An 18,552-nucleotide genomic window follows, 5' to 3' on the forward strand; every position below is an offset into this window, starting at 1 on the left:
CATCTCTCCCGGGATGACACTAACTGACACTCTCTGCCCGAGAGGCTCTAGTAGAATGCATGTGCAGACCTACCAGTCTCTCGACTCCTACAAATATAAGCCGAACAAATGGTTTCTTTTCAGCCAACGAGAAGTCGTGGCTTTAGATGTTTGCCTCCTTTCTTTTCTCCACTGAACAAAACAAAGATGATCCGATCACAGAAAACTGTTAGTAACCTTAAGATACCATAACAGAATCTGACGCACATCCAATAGTTGAAGCTCCTTTCACTGTGGCGAATCCCAAGACTACCCCGGAAAGGCCAGCAGTTCCACCGTCTGATTAACATGAAATGAGGAAACTATCTTTGGTAAGGAGGAGGGGACCTTACACAGTGTTACCCTTTGATTCGAAATACTCAAGAACAGGACAGAGGCTGAAACTCCGAATTTTGGCCGAACAAATAGCCACCAGAAACAATGCCTTCAAGGTCAGGTCCTTTACAGACACTCCTTGTAAAGGCTCAAATGAGGCCCACAGAGCATTCTCAGAACCAAGTTAAGATTACATTTGCATCCTCCAGTGCAAAAGCTAACGCCCTTCACAAAATGAACAACATCAGGATAGAGGCCAAGGAGCTCCCTCGCATCATGTCCTAAGGCAACCCAAGGCTGAAACTTGCAGGTGGAGTAAGCTATAGGCCAACCACTTTGACAACCCCTGTGAGGAATGTCCACACTTAGCGGGTCTAGCTGCTGCTCCAAAAACCAAGACTCAAAAACGTTTCAGACCCTGACATACACTAGAGAAGTAGAAGGCCTTCTAGCCTGGACCAAGGTGGAAATAACTGGCTCTGAATATCTTTTAGTCGCAATTGCCGCCTCTCAAAAGCCAAGCCGCGAGATAAAAGCGATCCTCTCGATCCAAGAATATGGGTCCTTGTGAAAGGACCCCTGGCAGATGAGCCAACCTGAGAGGCCCATCTATCGCAATATACACCAGATCCGCGAACCATGGCTGACGCGGCCACAGTGGCACTACTAGGACCACCCTCCCTGGGTAAGTCTCTATACATCTGATAAGGGGCCAGGGAGGAAACACATACAGCAGGACTCCCCTTCGGCCACGAGTACACCAACGCATCTATTCCCTCCGACCCGACTTCTCGCTGTGACTGAAGAATTGGGCCACTTTAGCATTCAGAGTGTCACCATGATGTTCTCCTGGGGATCGTCCCACCTCTCGCAAATGAGATCCCAGGCCTCTGGGGACAACTCCCATTCTCCTGGATCTAACTGCTGCCTGCTGAGGAAATCTACTTGCATGTTGTGAGATGCTGTTATTCCCTCGCGGAATCGTTCCGCCCAAGCAAAGAGCTGTTGGGCCTCCACAGCCACAGCATGACTCTTCATCCCTCCTTGCCGATTGATGTACACCACCATTGTCACTTTGTCGGAGAAGATTCTCATCATCCGACCTTTGATCCACAGTAGGAACACCTCCAAATCTCTGCGAACTGCCCTTATTTCTAGGCGATTGATCGACCAGAACACTCCGCCGGCTTCCAAATATTTTGGGCCATCCGCCCCTGACAGATCTCCCCCCAACCCTTGAGGCTGGCGACTGCAGTCACCACCACCCAGTCCGGAGTCTCCAGATCCACTCCCTTTTCCAAGCTGTGACACGAGAACCACCAAGAGAGACTGGACCTGGATTCTTCCTGTAGTAGTAAAGGCAGCTGATATTCTTCTGACAATGGATTCCACCTGGACAAGAACATCTTCTGCAAGGGCCGCATGTGAACAAAGGCCCATGGTACCAGAACAAACGTGGATGCCAAGGAACCCAGAACTTGCAAATAATCCCAGACTTTGGGCATCAGCAGTCGTAACAGAGGAGATACTTGCGTCTGCAACTTCGTCACTCTGAGGTCAGGAACACCCTGCCTCTCTGAGTATCGAACCGACCGTGCTCCCAGATATTCTAGCGCTTGGGTTGAACCAGATGACTGTCAGATTTATTACACAACCCAGCAATCACAATTTGTCCATAACCCGCTGAACCAACTGACCATACTCTTCCTCTGTCTTCCCGGATGAGCCAGTTGACCAGATATGGGTGAACCAGAATCCCCTTGTCTCAGGGCTGCCACTACCACCATCACCTTTATGAAGGTTTGTGGCACAGTGGCCAGCCCGAATGGGAGAGCCCGGAACTGGAAATGCTGACCCAGGACCATGAACCTCAGAAACCTCCGATGATCCACCTGAATGGGAATATGTAGGTAGGCCTCCATTAGATTTATCTATTTATCGAGTTTTATATACCATTCAGTTTCACCATCACAACGGTTTACAAAGTTTCGATGTTTAACATCGTTTCCAAAAAAGTTTCATATGGTTGCTAACATAGAAAATATCATTTTTTATGAAATTAGTTTGTAGGTTAATTGATACATATTACGGATCTGAGTAATAATCTCATCTTGTCTTGGGTCCACCAGTTTGCCTAGTGTTAATAGGAGGGGAGTGGTGTTTTAAAGTCATTGGGTAAGTTGGTAGGCTTTGGTAAACATCCATGTTTTTAGCTCTTTTTTGAAAGTTTTTAAGTTTTCTTCTGTTCTGAGTTCGACTGGGAGGGAGTTCCAGAGTTTAGGGCTTCCTAGTGAAATTGCTCTCTTTTGAGTTGAGGTGAGTTGTTTAGACCAAGCAGGTGGGATCTTTAATAGTCCTTTATTTGCTGATCTGATGTTTCTGTTTGGAGCATGCAATTTTATGGATGAACTCAGCCAGTTTGTTTTTCATATATTATTTTATGTAGTATGGATAATATTTTGTATTCTATCCTAAATTTTATTGGGAGCCAGTGTAGTGATATAAGTGTAGGAGTAATGTGATCATGTTATTTTAGATCCACTGAGTATTCTTGCAGTTGCGTTTTGTAGGATTTGGAGTGGTCGGATGGTGTTAAGAGGTAAGTTGAATAATAGGGAGTTACAGTAGTCCAGGTTGGAGAAGATGAGTAGTTGAAGGACTGATCTGAAGTCGTTGGGGGAGAGGAAAGGTTTTAATTGACGTAATGTTAGGAGTTTGTGTTATCCGTCTTTGATTTTAGTTGTGATGTAGTTCTTGAAGGAAAGTTCCTTGTCAATTATGACTCCAAGGTTGTGTGCATGATCAACCAGAGAGATAGCCACTTTTTGGTTCATTAGGTTGAGTGGTGGTAGTTGAGGAGCTTTGTTCTTTCTATCCAGTATGATTATTTCAGTCTTATCGAAGTTTAGTATGAGTTTCATGTTGGTTAGTAGTTGCTTTATTTTGTTAGGTAAGTGGCTGTTTATTGGGATTAATATCTGAATGTCATCTGCGCATATGAAGTGGGTCAGATTAAGGTTTGAGAGGAAGTGGCATATCGGAAGCAGATAAATGTCGAAGAGTGTCGCTGATAGAGCGGAGCCTTGGGGGACTCCGGTGCCTAGGTTTATTTTTTTTTTGAAAGGGTGTCGTTGATCCACACTTGGTAGGTTCTTTGTGATAGATATGATGTGAACCATTGTAGGGTTGTTTCTTTTGCACCAATTTCTGATAGTCGTTCAATCATGATAGAGTGGTTTACCGTGTCAAAGGCTACTGATAGGTAGAGTAGGACTAGAAGGTAGCTGTGGCCGTTTTCGAAACCTTTGAGTACGGTATCGTTTAATGATAGTAGTAGTGTCTCAGTGTTCAGTTGTTTCCTGAAACCAAATTGGGTGGGTAGTAGGATGTTTTCTTCAAGGTGGTCGTTGAGACAGGAGTGGACGATTTTCTCAATGATTTTAGCAACGAAGGGTAGGGTTTGATATGGGTCGGTAGTTCAGTGGGTTTTCTGGATCAAGGTTGTTCTTTCAGTATGGGTTTGATAATTGCTGATTTTAGGCATTCTGGGTAGTTTCCTTCAGTGAGGAAAGGTTTACAATGTCAGTGTTTTATAGTTAATGATGGTTTGATATTTTTGATCATCGTTATAGGAATGGAATCAATAGGGTGTTTAGCTGGGTTCATTTTTTTGATGATCGTTTGGATTTCCAGTGATGATGCTGTCTCAAAGTTGGGCCAACTTAATGTTTGAAAGTTCTGTATTTTCTTTCTTGTGAGTTGTTGTTGAGGTTATTTATGAGGTGTAAAAATTAAAATTGACCTATCCCATCAATGGTGGGATATTTTCACCGGAAACTCTCTCTCAACTGACAAATATTTAAAATGGCATACTCATCCATTATTACTACCTCTACTAAGTAATATTGCATTAATTATTTGGAATTATTGTTTAACTTGTAAAATCTGGAAACGACCAGAATCTATAAAGAGAAATATGATAGCCTATAGCAATGTTAACCTGGACACTGCTTGCATAGTGCATACCACAAATCATGTCAGAGTTAGGAGGGTTGAGGCAAGTGAGAGCAGTTAAAAGGGAGGTGGTAAGGAAAGATTTTTCCCCAGATAATGAAGAACGGCCCTCATCACTTTACTGACCCCCTGTGTGAAGAATTGAACATCAGTGTGAGCCAGAAAAAATCTTCTGACTCAAGGGAGGAATGTCGATACCCGGGTTCAATTCCCGGCTTCTTCACCAATTGCTGAGTATGCTGATGGTATTTCTGCTGAAGGAAAAATACCAGGCCTGCCTTGAATGCCAGACTTTGCAAAAAGAAGTTATAAACAACTCTTGCAGGACCTCAGAGATAACAATGTGAGACACAGGAGGAGGAGGAGGAGACAGCGCGGCAAGGGTACGAAGCGGCTTATCTGGGAAGGATGCAAGGGAGAGTTGAGATAAGAGGGAGACATAGCATAAGCGTAATAAACTTTGTTGTGTGAATTTTGCAAGCAGAAGCCAGAAGGCGTGCTGATTTTGGTTTTTTTAACCTGTTATAAGTAGAGCTGATAAGAAGCAGTTTTTTTAAGCATGAATGTTCCTGCGCGAGAAATGTGCTAGCTATAGCCATTATGTAAGTATGTAGGATTATTCTTTCTCTGTCGGTATATCCATTTTCCTGTTGCTTATGTATAGTATATGAATGACATATAATAAAAAATAGAAACGTAAAAGATTCAGAGTTGTTCTTGTAAACAAATGGGATTTTTAACAGAGGTTTTTGATTTTTTCGTTAAAGAATTCTGCAAAGTCGTTACTTGTGATCTTGGATGTTGATGATAATTGGTCATCATTGATTGATTTGGTTAGGCTTTTTACGATATTGAAAAGCATCTTTGGGTTATGTTGGTATTTGTTTATTTTATTTGAGTAGAAGTCTTTTTTTGTTTTGTGGATGAGTTTTTTGTATTCTGCTAGTTGTGCTCTGTATGTGTTAAGTAGTGTGGTTGTTTTATTGTCATTCCTCCAAGTTTTCTCTTTTTTTCTGAGTTCATGTTTGGCAGATGTGATGTTGTCATTGTACCATTGGTTCTGATGTTTTGGGCTTTTTATTGTTTTCTTTATCATGGGGGGTATCTTATCTGCTACTGTTTTAGTGATGGTGAGCCAGGACGAAGTTGCGTTCTCTGCATTTGATAGGTCTATGTTTGTTAGTTCTGTTTGTAAATTTTCTTGAAGTGTTTCAATGCGAAAAGGTGGTCGGTATGAGAAGGATTTAGGTGGGTTTTCTATTGTAGTAAATTTACGGTTTGAATATAAATTTGCGTGATTATAGAGTGGTCCGACCAGGGTATCTTCGTGATCTTTGTTTGGTGGTTAGTCCATATGTCAGTATTTATGAAGACGAGGTCAAGTGCGTGACCTGCTTTGTGCGTTGGGCCACTGATGATTTGACTAAGGCCTAGTGATGAGAGCGCATCAATGATTGACGAGCATGTGGGGAATGGTATCACCCAAGTCCCTCACAAGAGAAGCATGACGCAAGGTTACCCAATCCCAATCCTACACCACAGTCTCCTCACCATTGAAAAATCACCCACACAACCCTGGACACGTTCTACCAGGACCCTCATCCCAATCATGATCTCCCCCTTTACTCAACTTCTAGGTCTTGCACTATTCTCATTGACACTCTTCAATGCACAATCTCTCACAAAAAAATTGCATATTCTCAATGATTATCTCCTTGACTCAAAGCCAGACATCTGCGCTATAACGGAAACCTGGCTCAAAGCTACAGATATAGCCTTACTAAATCAATTACCTACACATATTTATGATTTCTTCTCACTTCCCAGACAAAAAAAAAAAAAAAAAGAGGCGGCGGACTTTTTAAAAGAGCTGAGTCTAACTCTACAGCCAGCCAAGTCTGCATCTAAACTAGAATTAGGCCTTTTCAAATCTAACCTGCTTCAAATCCTCCTCATATATGCTCCGCCAGGACGCCTAGACACAGATGCCTCCCCTATTGTAGAAACCATAGCTAATTATATAAACTTGGATTCCCCAGCTATGATCTTAGGGGATTTCAACCTCCACGTTGATTCAACCCCACTCTCTACCAACTGCGATGCATTTCTCACCTCCCTCACGGCCATGGGCTTCAAACAAATTATCAACAAGCCCACCCATAAAGCTGGCCACACCCTAGACCTTATTTTCATAAACTCTGGCTTCACACACTCCACCCCTCCTGAATGCATCCCAGTCCCCTAGTCAGACCATTTACTGATTTCCACCACCCTCATGATGAAAGAAAGTCCTACTTCTCATCCCCTGCAATCTACATTTTACTACAGGAGATCGTGCACCCCTGATATCCTCAGCGAACACCTAGCCAAAGAACTTCTTAACCTAGATGTCTCAAACCCCAACTCTGCCCTACTCTCATGGCACAGCATCACAGAATCGGTAGCCAACAAATTATGCCCTCTGTCAGCCAAAAAAATCAGTCCGGCCTTGAACAGAAAACAACTGTGATTCACCAATGAACTCAGAAAACTTAAACAAAACCTTAGACAGAAAGAGAACAAATGGCGCAAGGCCCCCTGCCCCAGCACGTTAGCTGCCTACAAATCTGCCCTCCACTTCTACAGGAACTCCACCCTTCGAACAAAAAGATTTTTACGCTCACAGAATTCACGACCTCGTTTGATGCCAAGGCCCTATTCTGCTATGTATCTGATCTCACAAAAACCACCACCCCGCCCATCCCGGATGACCAAGCACAATCTAAAGTCAACGAACTTGCAACCTTCTTCCAGAGCAAAATCTCCAACCTCTTAACACTCCTGCCCTCCAGCTCTACCTCAACTCCCATCTCCATCTCCTCTTTCTCAAATACGGGAGCCTCACTTGAATCTACATTCGCCCTGGAAATTGAATCCCTAATAAAGAGAATGAAACCCTCTACCCATCTCCTTACGACCAAATCCCGACTAAACTACTCCTAATCTGTGCCAGACACCATCTCCAAGCATCTGGCTGATATTATAAACTGCTCGCTATCACAAGGAATCTTCCCTGACGTTCTAAAACTCGCCACTCTCAAACCCCTTCTTAAGAAACCGAACCTAGACCCCAGGGAACCCAACAAGTTCCGCCCCATCGCCTTTTGTTGCCAAGATTATGGAAAATCTCTGCCTCCATTTGTTGCCAAGATTATGGAAAAACTAGTCAATACCCAACTGTCAGATTATCTTTAAGACCACAAAATACTCCACCCAACTCAATATGGATTCCGCAAATCGCTAAGCACCAAAACCCTCCTCATTTCCCTCATAGATCACCTCATCATGGGCTTGGACAAAGGACACTCCTTCCTACTAGTACTTCTTAACATCTCGGCGGCTTTTGACACGGTGAACCACTCCATCCTGAAAACCCGACTGGCTGTGGGGTCCTCAGGGCAGGTTTGGGAAACCCTGCACTAGACCCTCCCAACAAGACCTCCCTCAGCCTCCTGGAAGGACATTGCAGCTGCAGCTCCCTGGGCTGTTCCCCTCCCCTGTTCTCTTTCTTGCCAGAGAGGCCTTATGCAGGAGGAGGACAAAATCCGCCGAGAACTCCTCCAGATCTTCGGAGACATCATTATGCCCGTTCCCATCCAACTCAAAGACAGTGAAGAATCCCTGGGCTTCCTGGAAGACTGCAACTTTCCGATATCATCACTGCACCTTTCAGTCCCGTCCCCCCCCCCCCCCCGGGACCTCTTTTGCAGGCCCTGAAGACCTGGTGGGCCTCGTCAGTGGCTGCATATCAGTGGAGGCTCCCTCTCCCATGCCCCCCCCCCCCGCACATCTGGCGCATAGGGATACCTCATTCAACTGCGCGGAGCACAACCCGCAAATCACTGTAGGCTGCCATGCGCTGCTTTGGTGCCATTACCACGAGGAGGAAGGCGGTGGCCTACTGAAAACAACCCACCCTGGCACTTGATCACAGGCCACGCACATGGTCTGCACTCTGAGCAGCGCAGCTGCACAGGCCTGATGAGCACAAGGCAAAAAAAAAAAGCCTCGGCAACCTGCCTGCCAGCACCCCAGATCCCCTGGAGGATAGACAAAAGAGCACTTCTACCTCTCACTCCTCTGGGTGCCGACCACAAGCACTCCCGGCGACAAGCCACCCAGACCAAAGCTCCTGTTTCTTTCTTTTTTTCCCCCCAACAATGAACACCACACAAGAAGAAACAAATACTTCCCTGAAAAGTGGATGATAGCATGAAGGAGGAGACCTCGGAGAAAACGAGGGAGCCAGTCCCCTGCTATCAATACCTCCGGAAGCAGCGGGCTGAAGCCAGACAGGGATAGCCAACACCCCGCTCGCCCGGCTCCACCTGAGGGATGCTCCACATTCAAATTCTATCTTTTTTTTTTTTTTAAAATAGACTGAAGGTTTGCACCTCTACCATCTGCTGAGGGACTGCAGGTGGCACTCAAATATGTAGCAGTGCCTCAAAGTTTTTGTTCTCTGCCTCCATTTGCTAGTAGGGATGCAAAACCTACTTGCCTGGACTGATGTAGGTATGAACAGGAAAAGGGCAGTGAATTTCCCAGTCTCTATTTCTGAAAATAGCAACACTTTGACGAGCATATTGGCTAGTAATAACCAATGAAAAAATAAATCCCTTATGTGCACAGTGTAACAAAACATGTCGAAGATGAAACACATGCGCCGATATGACAACCTATCCTACATTTCGGGATCTTCTATTTTACTTCGCCTGGGAATTTATCAATGTTTATTACAAAAACAGGAGAAATCGGGGGGGGGGGGGGGGGGGGGGGGGCGAAGACTTGTCACTTTTCTTGGTAGATACTCTTCTTCTTGTAACAAACACCAAAACATTCCTGGGGGGGGGGGGGGGGGACGGGACGGACTGAAAAAAAGAAGGTCCCTACTTACGTTCACATTCAGTAATTCAAAACTTGCACATTGCCTTGGTGGTGGTACTTGAACTGTTTCTGTTAAAGGTCTCTTACTGAACTCTGGACTCTTGGGAGAGTTCTGAGAGCCTTGTTGGACTTGGAGAAAACCCGACTTCATTCGGTTCAGTTACTTTTGTGTTGAATCGGCACCAGACCCATGTACATGACATTGGGAACATATGGATCCCTTCTCCAAATGAAGACATCTTTGGAGCATTATTAAGGCGGCCTGCAGAGAATTCTTATTTCTTCATAGAGCAAGGCCGGGATTACACTGGCAAAGCCGTGTGGGGACACCTGCAACAGTATTCTGTGCTCTACCAACTCAGGAAACACAGAAAACTTCAGTTCCCAGACCACTAGCGCAGCAGTATTTCACAAGGACTACATTTACTAGAAAAGGTTCTTTTGTTTCTCCATACTCAGGTAACTAAAACAAAAACAAAAAAAACAACAAAATGCCTGTAGAGGCAGAGCAATGATGATACCACCATGTCTTTGCAGTAAGTTAGTTTTTAAGATGAAATGTTTTATAAGGTCAGAACAGTCCAGCCTACCTTTGCGTAAAGGAAGAACACCATTTTGATCCCCCGAGGGATGGTTCCTTTTAGCACCCGTGTCAACAGAATTGTTTTCAGGTGTCAACTCCCACCTCTTCTGCTTAGAAACAGGCACTGAGGGGATAGACGGGAGCTTCTTGCGCCACTCGAGGCCATCCTTTTCAATCAGGGCTTTTGTCATCCTTCCAGACAAAAAAAGGTTTTTTTTTTTTACTTTTTATATAATAAAAACAACGGGGAGGAGCTGCAGCAAAAACTTTTCATTCTGGGTTTATTCATGCTTTCAGCCCATCCTTCATCATTTGCTTAGGAATATTTTCAGTGAAGGAACAGTGACATTTGCCCATGGCTCTTTTATTAGCCCAGGCACTTGTGTACTGCATAATATGAGTAGCCCCACCTTCCCCTCTACCATTTTGGAGGGAGCTGCGTCTCATATATAGGTAAAAGAATCCCCCTCAGGTTGACGACGGGGCCGGCTGAAAAGATGCAGATCAGTGTTTCTCAAGCTATCCTAGAGTACCTCCATATATGCAAATCTACCTCATGCATTGTCATGGTGGAGATCCTGAAAACCCAATTGCCTATGGGGCACTCTCATGACTGGCTTGAGAAACACAGGAGGAGATGAACTGAAGGAAACAGGCTAATTCCTGGTTGTTGTGAATGAGATGTTTGAGAGGCCTAGCGGGAAGAAGTTATTTAGGATGTGACATTAGTAGCAACTTCAGCACATACTAAATCTGAAAAATAAGAAGTGAGCTTTTTATAGTCAGGAACACCATTTGTAAGAGTCAAGTTCCCCTAACGGGAAGACACTGGACCCGCTTTGCAAAGGCCTCTGGCCTACTGAAGCTAGGCTGAGCAAACCTAGCCTCCCTCTAGCACGTTAACCCCCTCCCTCCCCTTCACACTATCATTGCAATGCATTTTAGGGCTCACTTATATTTTCTGGCAATACCAGCTCTTGCTTATTCCTTTTTGGATCTGAGTAAGGGACTGTCAACTCCCAAAACAGTCAAGAAATCTATTTGTCCAATAAAACAGGTACCTGCTTATATTTTTTTTTGTTGGTTATTATTTCTGTAATTTCATACTGATTATCTTCACCAGCTGTATTTGACATGACGATGGTGGTGCATCATTCTCTCTCTGATCAGCTTTTCTCTTTACTTAACACATGCTGCTGTCTTAACCATTTATTAAGTTATGGATCCAGAATGCTTTCACAGTTTTCCTCTGTCCCGTTTGCCCTCTGGTATTAAAGGACGTTTATACTAAGAATTTTTCCATAGATACAAAATGGAAGGGGGGGGGGGGGAATCTACCTCATACATTTGGTCCCTAAATTAGCTTATCTGCCAGCAGAACTTGCAAGTACATGTCCAGCAAATCTGGTTTTCCTTTTTACTAGATTTTTTTTTGTAATGGACTTCACACCTCCCATCATCTCATGCCCCTGCCCATTTGAAATTGGGTCCCTTCCACCTAACCTTCAGAATTCTATTATCACACTACATTTTAAATGGATGTATTTTCTTTATTTTATAATCGTATCTCGAAGATTAAGGACTTCTCAAATACCTGTTGACACCATCATGTGCTGCTTGCAAGCTGCAGTCTACCTGCAACACAGTCTTATAATCTATATATGCAAGCTGGTATCTCTCCAGGGCTTCGTGTGCTGCTGCACGCCTGAGCAACGGTTTAATTGCAAAAGGTATCAAGTCCAGGGCACTACAATCAGAGAGAGAAAAGTCAAATCTTATTGCAATGCTTCAATGCAGAATTTCAAAAGTCAGTGTTTGCCAAGCGTGGAAGGAATCTACTTTGCATATTACTAAACCAGATCTAGATTGGGAGAACAACTTAATTTTTATTTTTTTTTTATGGCCCAGCAGCATTCTCCTGCACTTTTAAGCTTCCAGCACAACTAGACTATGTTGTCATGAGCTTTCGATTGCACCTACCTGGGGTTTTCCCCTTTCCATCCAGCCTCCGTGCCCCCACCCTGCACCTTGCCAGTTCTGTGGCTTAGAGATGCAGATTTCTGTTTCCTCTGGAGTACATCACAAGTGCCCTCCTGAGCCGGCAGGAGTCATTGCAGTGCCATGGTTGGGACTCTGGCTGTGAACATTGCGCCTGCAGTCTTCCCAGCCAGCCAAAAGAGCGGGAGCCTGGATCAGATCTCCTGCACACCACAATAGGCATTTGTGAAGACATATATTTCTCCTTTATCCCAGTCTTATTTTTCATTTTTTCTGTTCCATCTTTCTGGATGGAATAGTGTTTTCTTACTGGGTTTGATATTTCCTTAATACAGTCAGTCATTCTGTTGTATTGAAAAACTGTATTTTTTTCATTCTTTATTTATAAAGAAACATTTCTCTAAATGTATCCTAAAAGCCTTTACTGTCACAAGGGGAAATGCAGTAAAATATGAGAAGAGCCCATTTTGTTTGATGCTATGTGAAAGTAACAGCGTGACATACAATCTGCACTTGTTTAATTTAATGGACCAGATAATGTGGAAAAAAAGGGAATTTATATATTCAAAAGAATCAAGTGAAACTACAGCTTTTAACTAGGCTTTGTTTTGTTTTTTTTTTAACACAAAGTCTAAATCGTCAATCCCATCTTAGTCAATGTACTGAAATTAAAATGTCCTTTTTTGTATTCTGTGGGCAAAACAAGACATGAAATACTCTGGTATATAAAGTTTTAAAATCCAGAGCATTTCTTGTCATATTTTCCTCCGTCCTAATATGTCCTGCATGGACAGCATTTGATGTCTGTACGGCTTCTCTTTCTAGGGATTCTCAAACTTGCTTCAAGACAGAAAATGGAACGGACGTCTCGGCTCCATTTTATTTTTTAAAGTCAACAACAAAGAAATCACTAAATAAAAAGGTCAGAAAATGTCAAACTGAAGAAACCAAGGATCAGAAGACTCCCGTTGGTACGGCGACAACCTCCATCAAAAACAAAAGGAAAATTAGTTTCTTACGTGATAATTTTCGTTCCTGTAGTACCAAGGATCAGTCCAGGACACCTGGGTTGTGACTCCGCACCAGTAGATGGAGACAGACTAAAACTTGTGGGCGGAGCATATATGCCCCTGTGCCAGTCACAGCCCCTCAGTCATACGTAATGTCAAAGTAGAAAAGCCATAAGGCAACCATAGCTAACCATACAAACTTGCTATTTAAACGGAAAAAAATTCCAACACCCCTACAGGAACCAGACTCTCCAACCGGGAGAACGAATAAACAAGGGGTCAGCGCACTGAAAACAATAATGAGCGGACTCTCCGTTACTATAGCGCAGCACTGTGGGCGGGATCCTGGACTGATCCTTGGTACTACAGGAACGAAAATTATCACGTAAGAAACTAATTTTCCTTTCCCTGTACGTACCAGGATCAGTCCAGGACACCTGGGATGTACCAGAGCTAACTTACCAAGGGTGGGAAGCAGAGAGTCCCGCTCGGAGTACCCTCTCTCCAAAACCCCCAGCTTCAGGAGCTTGAACATCCAACCGGTAATGTTTAATGAAGGTATGCAACGACTTCCAGGTAGCCGCCCTGCAAATCTCTTGAGGCGACACCTGAGTAGATTCCGCCCAAGACGCAGCGTGAGACCGCGTTGAATGAGCCCGAAGACCCACCGGCGGCGATTTTCCGCACAGAATGTACGCGGAACCAATGGCTTCCTTGAGCCAACGGGCAATGGTTGTGCGGGACGCCGCAGAACCTTTCTTTGGGCCCGAAGTCAACACAAACAGATGATCCGTCACCCGAAACGGGTTGGTAACCTCAAGATAGCGAAGAAGGGACCTCCGCACATCTAGCTTTCTCAAGTCTCTCGTTTTCGGGTCCGAAGACTCCCCAACCGCGAAAGCGGGGAGTTCAATCGATTGATTCAAATGGAAAGGCGACACGACCTTAGGAAGAAAGGAAGGAACCGTCCGCAAGGAAACCCCGGAATCGGAGATGCGCAAGAAGGGCTCCCTACAGGACAATGCCTGTAATTCCGAAACACGACGGGCCGACGCAATCGCCACCAGGAATACAGTTTTTAACGTGAGATCCTTGAGCGTAGAACGTTTCAGGGGCTCAAACGGCGCGGAACATAAGGCAGAGAGCACCCAGTTGAGGTTCCAAGACGGGCAAGGGAGGCGCAAAGGAGGACGGAGGTGTTTAGCCCCCCGAAGAAAACGGGAGATATCCGGGTGAAGAGCCAGAGAGACTCCCCGGACCTTACCTCACAAACACCCAAGCGCCGCACCTTGAACCCGAAGGGAATTGCACACTAAGCCTTTGGCGAGCCCCGCCTGGAGAAACGCCAAAATATCGGAAATAGAAGCGGAAGTGGGATCCAGACCCCGCTCCACACACCATTCCTCAAAGACGACCCAGACCCGAACATAAGCTAGGGATGTAGACTGCTTTCTGGATCTCAGCAACGTAGCAACGACCGCATCAGAGTAGCCTTTTCTTTTCAAGCGATACCTCTCAAAAGCCATGCCGCGAGACAGAAGTGATCCGCATCCTCCAAACAGACGGGGCCCTGCCGAAGAAGCCCCGCGAACCCCTGAAGTCGAAGGGGTGCAGCCACCGACAACTGGACTAAGTCCGCAAACCAGGGACGGCGCGGCCACTCCGGTGCCACCATGATCACGTTGGACCGGTGCAATTCTATGCGCCGCAGAATCTTGCCGATCATGGGCCACGGTGGGAACACATACAGAAGCACTCCCGCCGGCCAGGGAAGCACCAACGCATCGACTCCCTCTGCGCCCCTTTCGCGACGTCGACTGTAAAATCTCGGAGCCTTTGCGTTGTGCCACGTGGCCATCAGATCCATGTGGGGCGTTCCCCAAGTCTTGCAGATGAAGAGAAACGCCTCGTCCGCCAGCTCCCACTCTCCGGGATCCAGGCGGTGACGGCTGAGAAAATCCGCCTGTACGTTGTCGACTCCTGCGATGTGGGACGCAGCGAGATGGCTGAGATGCCGCTCTGCCCAGAGCATCAAGAGCCGCGCCTCCTCCGCCACTAGAGGACTTCTTGTCCCGCCCTGGCGATTGATGTAAGCCACGGTGGTAGCGTTGTCCGACAATACCCGGACCGCCTGTCCGCGTACTAGGGGTAGAAAGGCATGCAGCGCCAGAAGGACCGCTCTGGTCTCCAGCCGGTTGATAGACCACCGGGTCTGCGACTCTGACCACAGACCCTGAACCGACTTCCCTTGGCCCACTGCCCCCCAGCCGGAAAGACTGGCATCCGTGGACACCACCGTCCAGTCGGGCACCATAAGGGACACGCCACAGGAGAGATGTGTGGAATCCAGCCACCAGCTCAGGCTGGATCGCGCCTTCCCCTCGAGAGGTAGAGGTAGATAGAACTCCTCTGAAACTGGTTTCCAGCAGGAAAGCAATGAGGACTGCAGCGGCCGTAGATGAGCGAACGCCCAAGGGACTAACGCCAGCGTGGATGCCATAGATCCCAGAACCGTCAGGTAATCGCAGACTCGTGGCCGGTGTAGCGACAGAAGACGTAGTACCTGAGACTGCAGTTTGCATATTCGTTCCTGAGAGAGAATCACCTTGCCTCGTTTCGTGTCGAAAAGGGCTCCAAGATACTCCAAGGACTGAGAAGGTTCGAGATGACTCTTGTTGTAGTTGACCACCCAGCCCAGGGACTGCAAGAGCTGTAACACCCTGGCCACCGCCTGCCGACACAGACTCTGAGACTTCGCCCGGATCAGCCAATCGTCGAGGTAAGGGTGAACCAGCAGGCCTTCCCGTCGCAACTGCGCCGCTACGACCACCATCACTTTCGTGAATGTCCGAGGCGCTGTCGCCAGGCCGAACGGGAGCGCCCGGAACTGGAAGTGCCTGCCCAGAATGCAAAACCGCAGGAACTGCTGATACGCTGGATGGATGCCCACATGAAGGTTTGCTTCTGTGAGATCTAGGGACGCCAGGAATTCGCCGGGGTGCACTGACGCGATCACGGAACGAATGGTTTCCATCTTGAAATGAGGGACCCGAAGGCATCTGTTGACTCCCTTCAGATCCAGAATGGGGCGGAAAGAGCCGTCTTTCTTGGGGACTATGAAGTAAATGGAGTAACGGCCCTTGCCGTACTGATCGGCCGGAACCGGAGAGATGGCTCCCAAGCTTTCTAGTCTTTGGATGGTGTCTAGCACCGCCGCCTTCTTCTTGGGATCCTTGCAGGGTGAGACCAGAAATTTGTCCGCTGGGATGCGAGCAAAATCTAACTCGTAGCCGTGTCTTATCACGTCGAGGACCCACTGATCCGACGTCATGCTGGCCCATTCCTCGAGGAAGAAGGAGAGACGCGCCCCCACGTTTGGAACAACGTGCCGAGGACGCGAGGAGGGATGGGCCGGCCGAACTTCATTGTGAAGGCTTGGACCCCGCACCAGACGGAGCCCCTCCTTGCCGGCCAAAACGTTTGCCCCGAAAGGACTGCTGCCACTGAACGTTCCGCGAGGACGACGGTCTATACGTGGGTCCAGAGGATCTTTGCGGTCTGGACTTCCTGGGCCCCCGGAACCGGGCTCTTCCTGAGAAGGAAGATCGCGGGCGGGCCCTATCCTCCGGCAGCTTAAACGCTCGATTCTCACCCAGGGAAACCATCAAATCGTCTAACTCCTTGCCGAATAGCAATTTCCCCTTAAATGGCAATGCCCCGAGGTGAGCCTTGGAAGAGCCATCCGCTGCCCAGTTGCGCAGCCAAAGAAGACGCCGCGCCGACACCGCTGTCACCATGGAGCGAGCTGAGGTGCGCAAAAGATCATGGAGAGCATCAGCCCCATAGGCAATGGCCGCCTCCAACCTGTCTGCTTGAGAAGCCTCCTCTGCAGAGAGATCCGCATTCGCCTGAAGGACTTGAGCCCAGCGCAGACTAGCCCGCATAGCAAAATTCATGCAAATGGCGGCCCGCACTCCTAGGGCAGAAACCTCGAAAATCTTTTTGAGTTGAACCTCCAACTTCCGGTCTTGAATATCCCGGAGGGCTGTTGCTCCCGTGACCGGGATGGTAGACCTCTTCGTGACAGCGGACACCGCTGAATCCACCTTTGGAAGCCGGAGGAGCTCCAGCGCGTCCTCCGGCAAAGGGTAAAGCTTGTCCATGGCTTTGCTGACCTTCAGACCCAACTCCTGAGTATCCCATTCCTTGAAGAGGATATCCGTGGCCGAAAAATGAAAAGGAAAAGCGACCGCCGGCCCTGTGAGCCCGAGCAGAACGGGATCCATATTTGCCTCCTGGCGGACCACCACCGGAGGGGCTTCAATCCCCAACTCCTGGAGAATGGCCGGGATAAGCGGCGACAGTTCCTCCCTACGGAACAAACGCACCACCTTGGGGTCATCCCCATCGACGGCCTGTGCTCCTTTCCCTGTACTGGGCTGCGCGGAGCCATCTGACGCTGCCGTCCCGGCCCGGGCTCCTCAGAGGCCTCCGTGTCCGCCCCAGCGGATTCTTCGGACTCCGAGTCCTGCGGCACCCCTCGCGGAAGCCGCTTGCTCCGGTCCGCGCCCTGGGCGACCTTCGCCGCCCTCCTGGCCGGCTTCTTCTTCGGCGGGGACCGGTGGACCCGCGCGCGAGGCGTCCCCCCGACTGTGCTTACTTCGCCTATATCGGAGCACCTTGCGCAGCAAAAGCACCAAAACCTCTGAGAACTCGCCTGAATCTGAGGAATCGTTTTCCGAAGTCCCCCGGGACCGGGGCCCCTCCGAGGGGCCCTCCCCCGCCGCACCCCGCTGCGGGGATAGCTCAGGGGGCAAGACAGAGGCCCCCCACCGTCTCGCGCGAGACTACCCGGCCGGTGGACAAGATGGCCGCCACTCCCGCAGAAATCGGGAAAGGATCAGAAGGCCTGTCAGGGGCTCCCCCCACCTGCGACGGCGATCGTGCCACCCGGGAACGGGCCCCCCGAGGTGCCCCCGATGATCCCTCGTCTCCCGGGACGCAGTCCGAGTAAAGGCCGTCCCGGGAGAGACGCGCGCACGCGCCGAGCCGCAGGCCCTGCACTGCGAGCCACGCGGCATGGCTGAAACCGCGGGAAAGAAAAGTACACGCCGAAAAACAATGAGGGACGCTGAAAAAAATTAGAAAATCACCGCGGCAGACAACGGCAACCTCCCCCCTGCCGACGATGCCCCCCCCTTGAGCGGAACGGAGCGCAATGCCAGGAAACGGAGAGCCGACAGAAAATAAAAATAAAACACTGTTTTTGTTTTTTTTTTTTTTTTTTTTACAGAAAAAAACGCTGTCCCTGGTACTGAAAAGCCCTATGTCCTGCAGGGGTGAGTGAACCGGGCTCCCCGGTGTCACCCCTGACGCTGCTACTAGACCAGCCGGGTCCTCGACCCTAGCAGCGGCCTCAACCTGGGGAGGGTAGTCCCCTCAGGACCTCTCAACTCCCCAGGGAGGCAGGGCAACCGGGACTAAACTAAACAATTAAACAAACCTCAATTTGCAGAAAAAAACCCAAATAGGCCTAATAGAAAATAAAAGCCAAAAGCGAACCTGACAACAAAAGCAGAATCAGGCCCGACAGGGCTGTGACCAGACCTGCACCACCTACTGGAGACAGAGTAAGACTGAGGGGCTGTGACTGGCACAGGGGCATAT

General features: G+C 48.0%; 1 protein-coding gene across 1 annotated transcript in view; it reads right to left on the bottom strand.

Annotated features, from left to right (window-relative positions):
- The window catches only part of TOMM34 (translocase of outer mitochondrial membrane 34), a 52,605-nt gene that overhangs the window by 7,066 nt on the left and 26,987 nt on the right, over positions 1–18,552 (bottom strand). Inside the window, exons 4-5 of the mRNA XM_029612085.1 lie at positions 11,472–11,624; positions 9,885–10,069 (exon numbers count right to left, since the gene is read on the bottom strand). Coding sequence (XP_029467945.1) covers positions 9,885–10,069; positions 11,472–11,624 — 338 coding nt within the window. The remainder of the gene's footprint in view (positions 1–9,884; positions 10,070–11,471; positions 11,625–18,552) is intronic.

This window comes from Rhinatrema bivittatum, chromosome 8 (assembly GCF_901001135.1).
Source record: "Rhinatrema bivittatum chromosome 8, aRhiBiv1.1, whole genome shotgun sequence".
NCBI lineage: Eukaryota > Metazoa > Chordata > Amphibia > Gymnophiona > Rhinatrematidae > Rhinatrema > Rhinatrema bivittatum.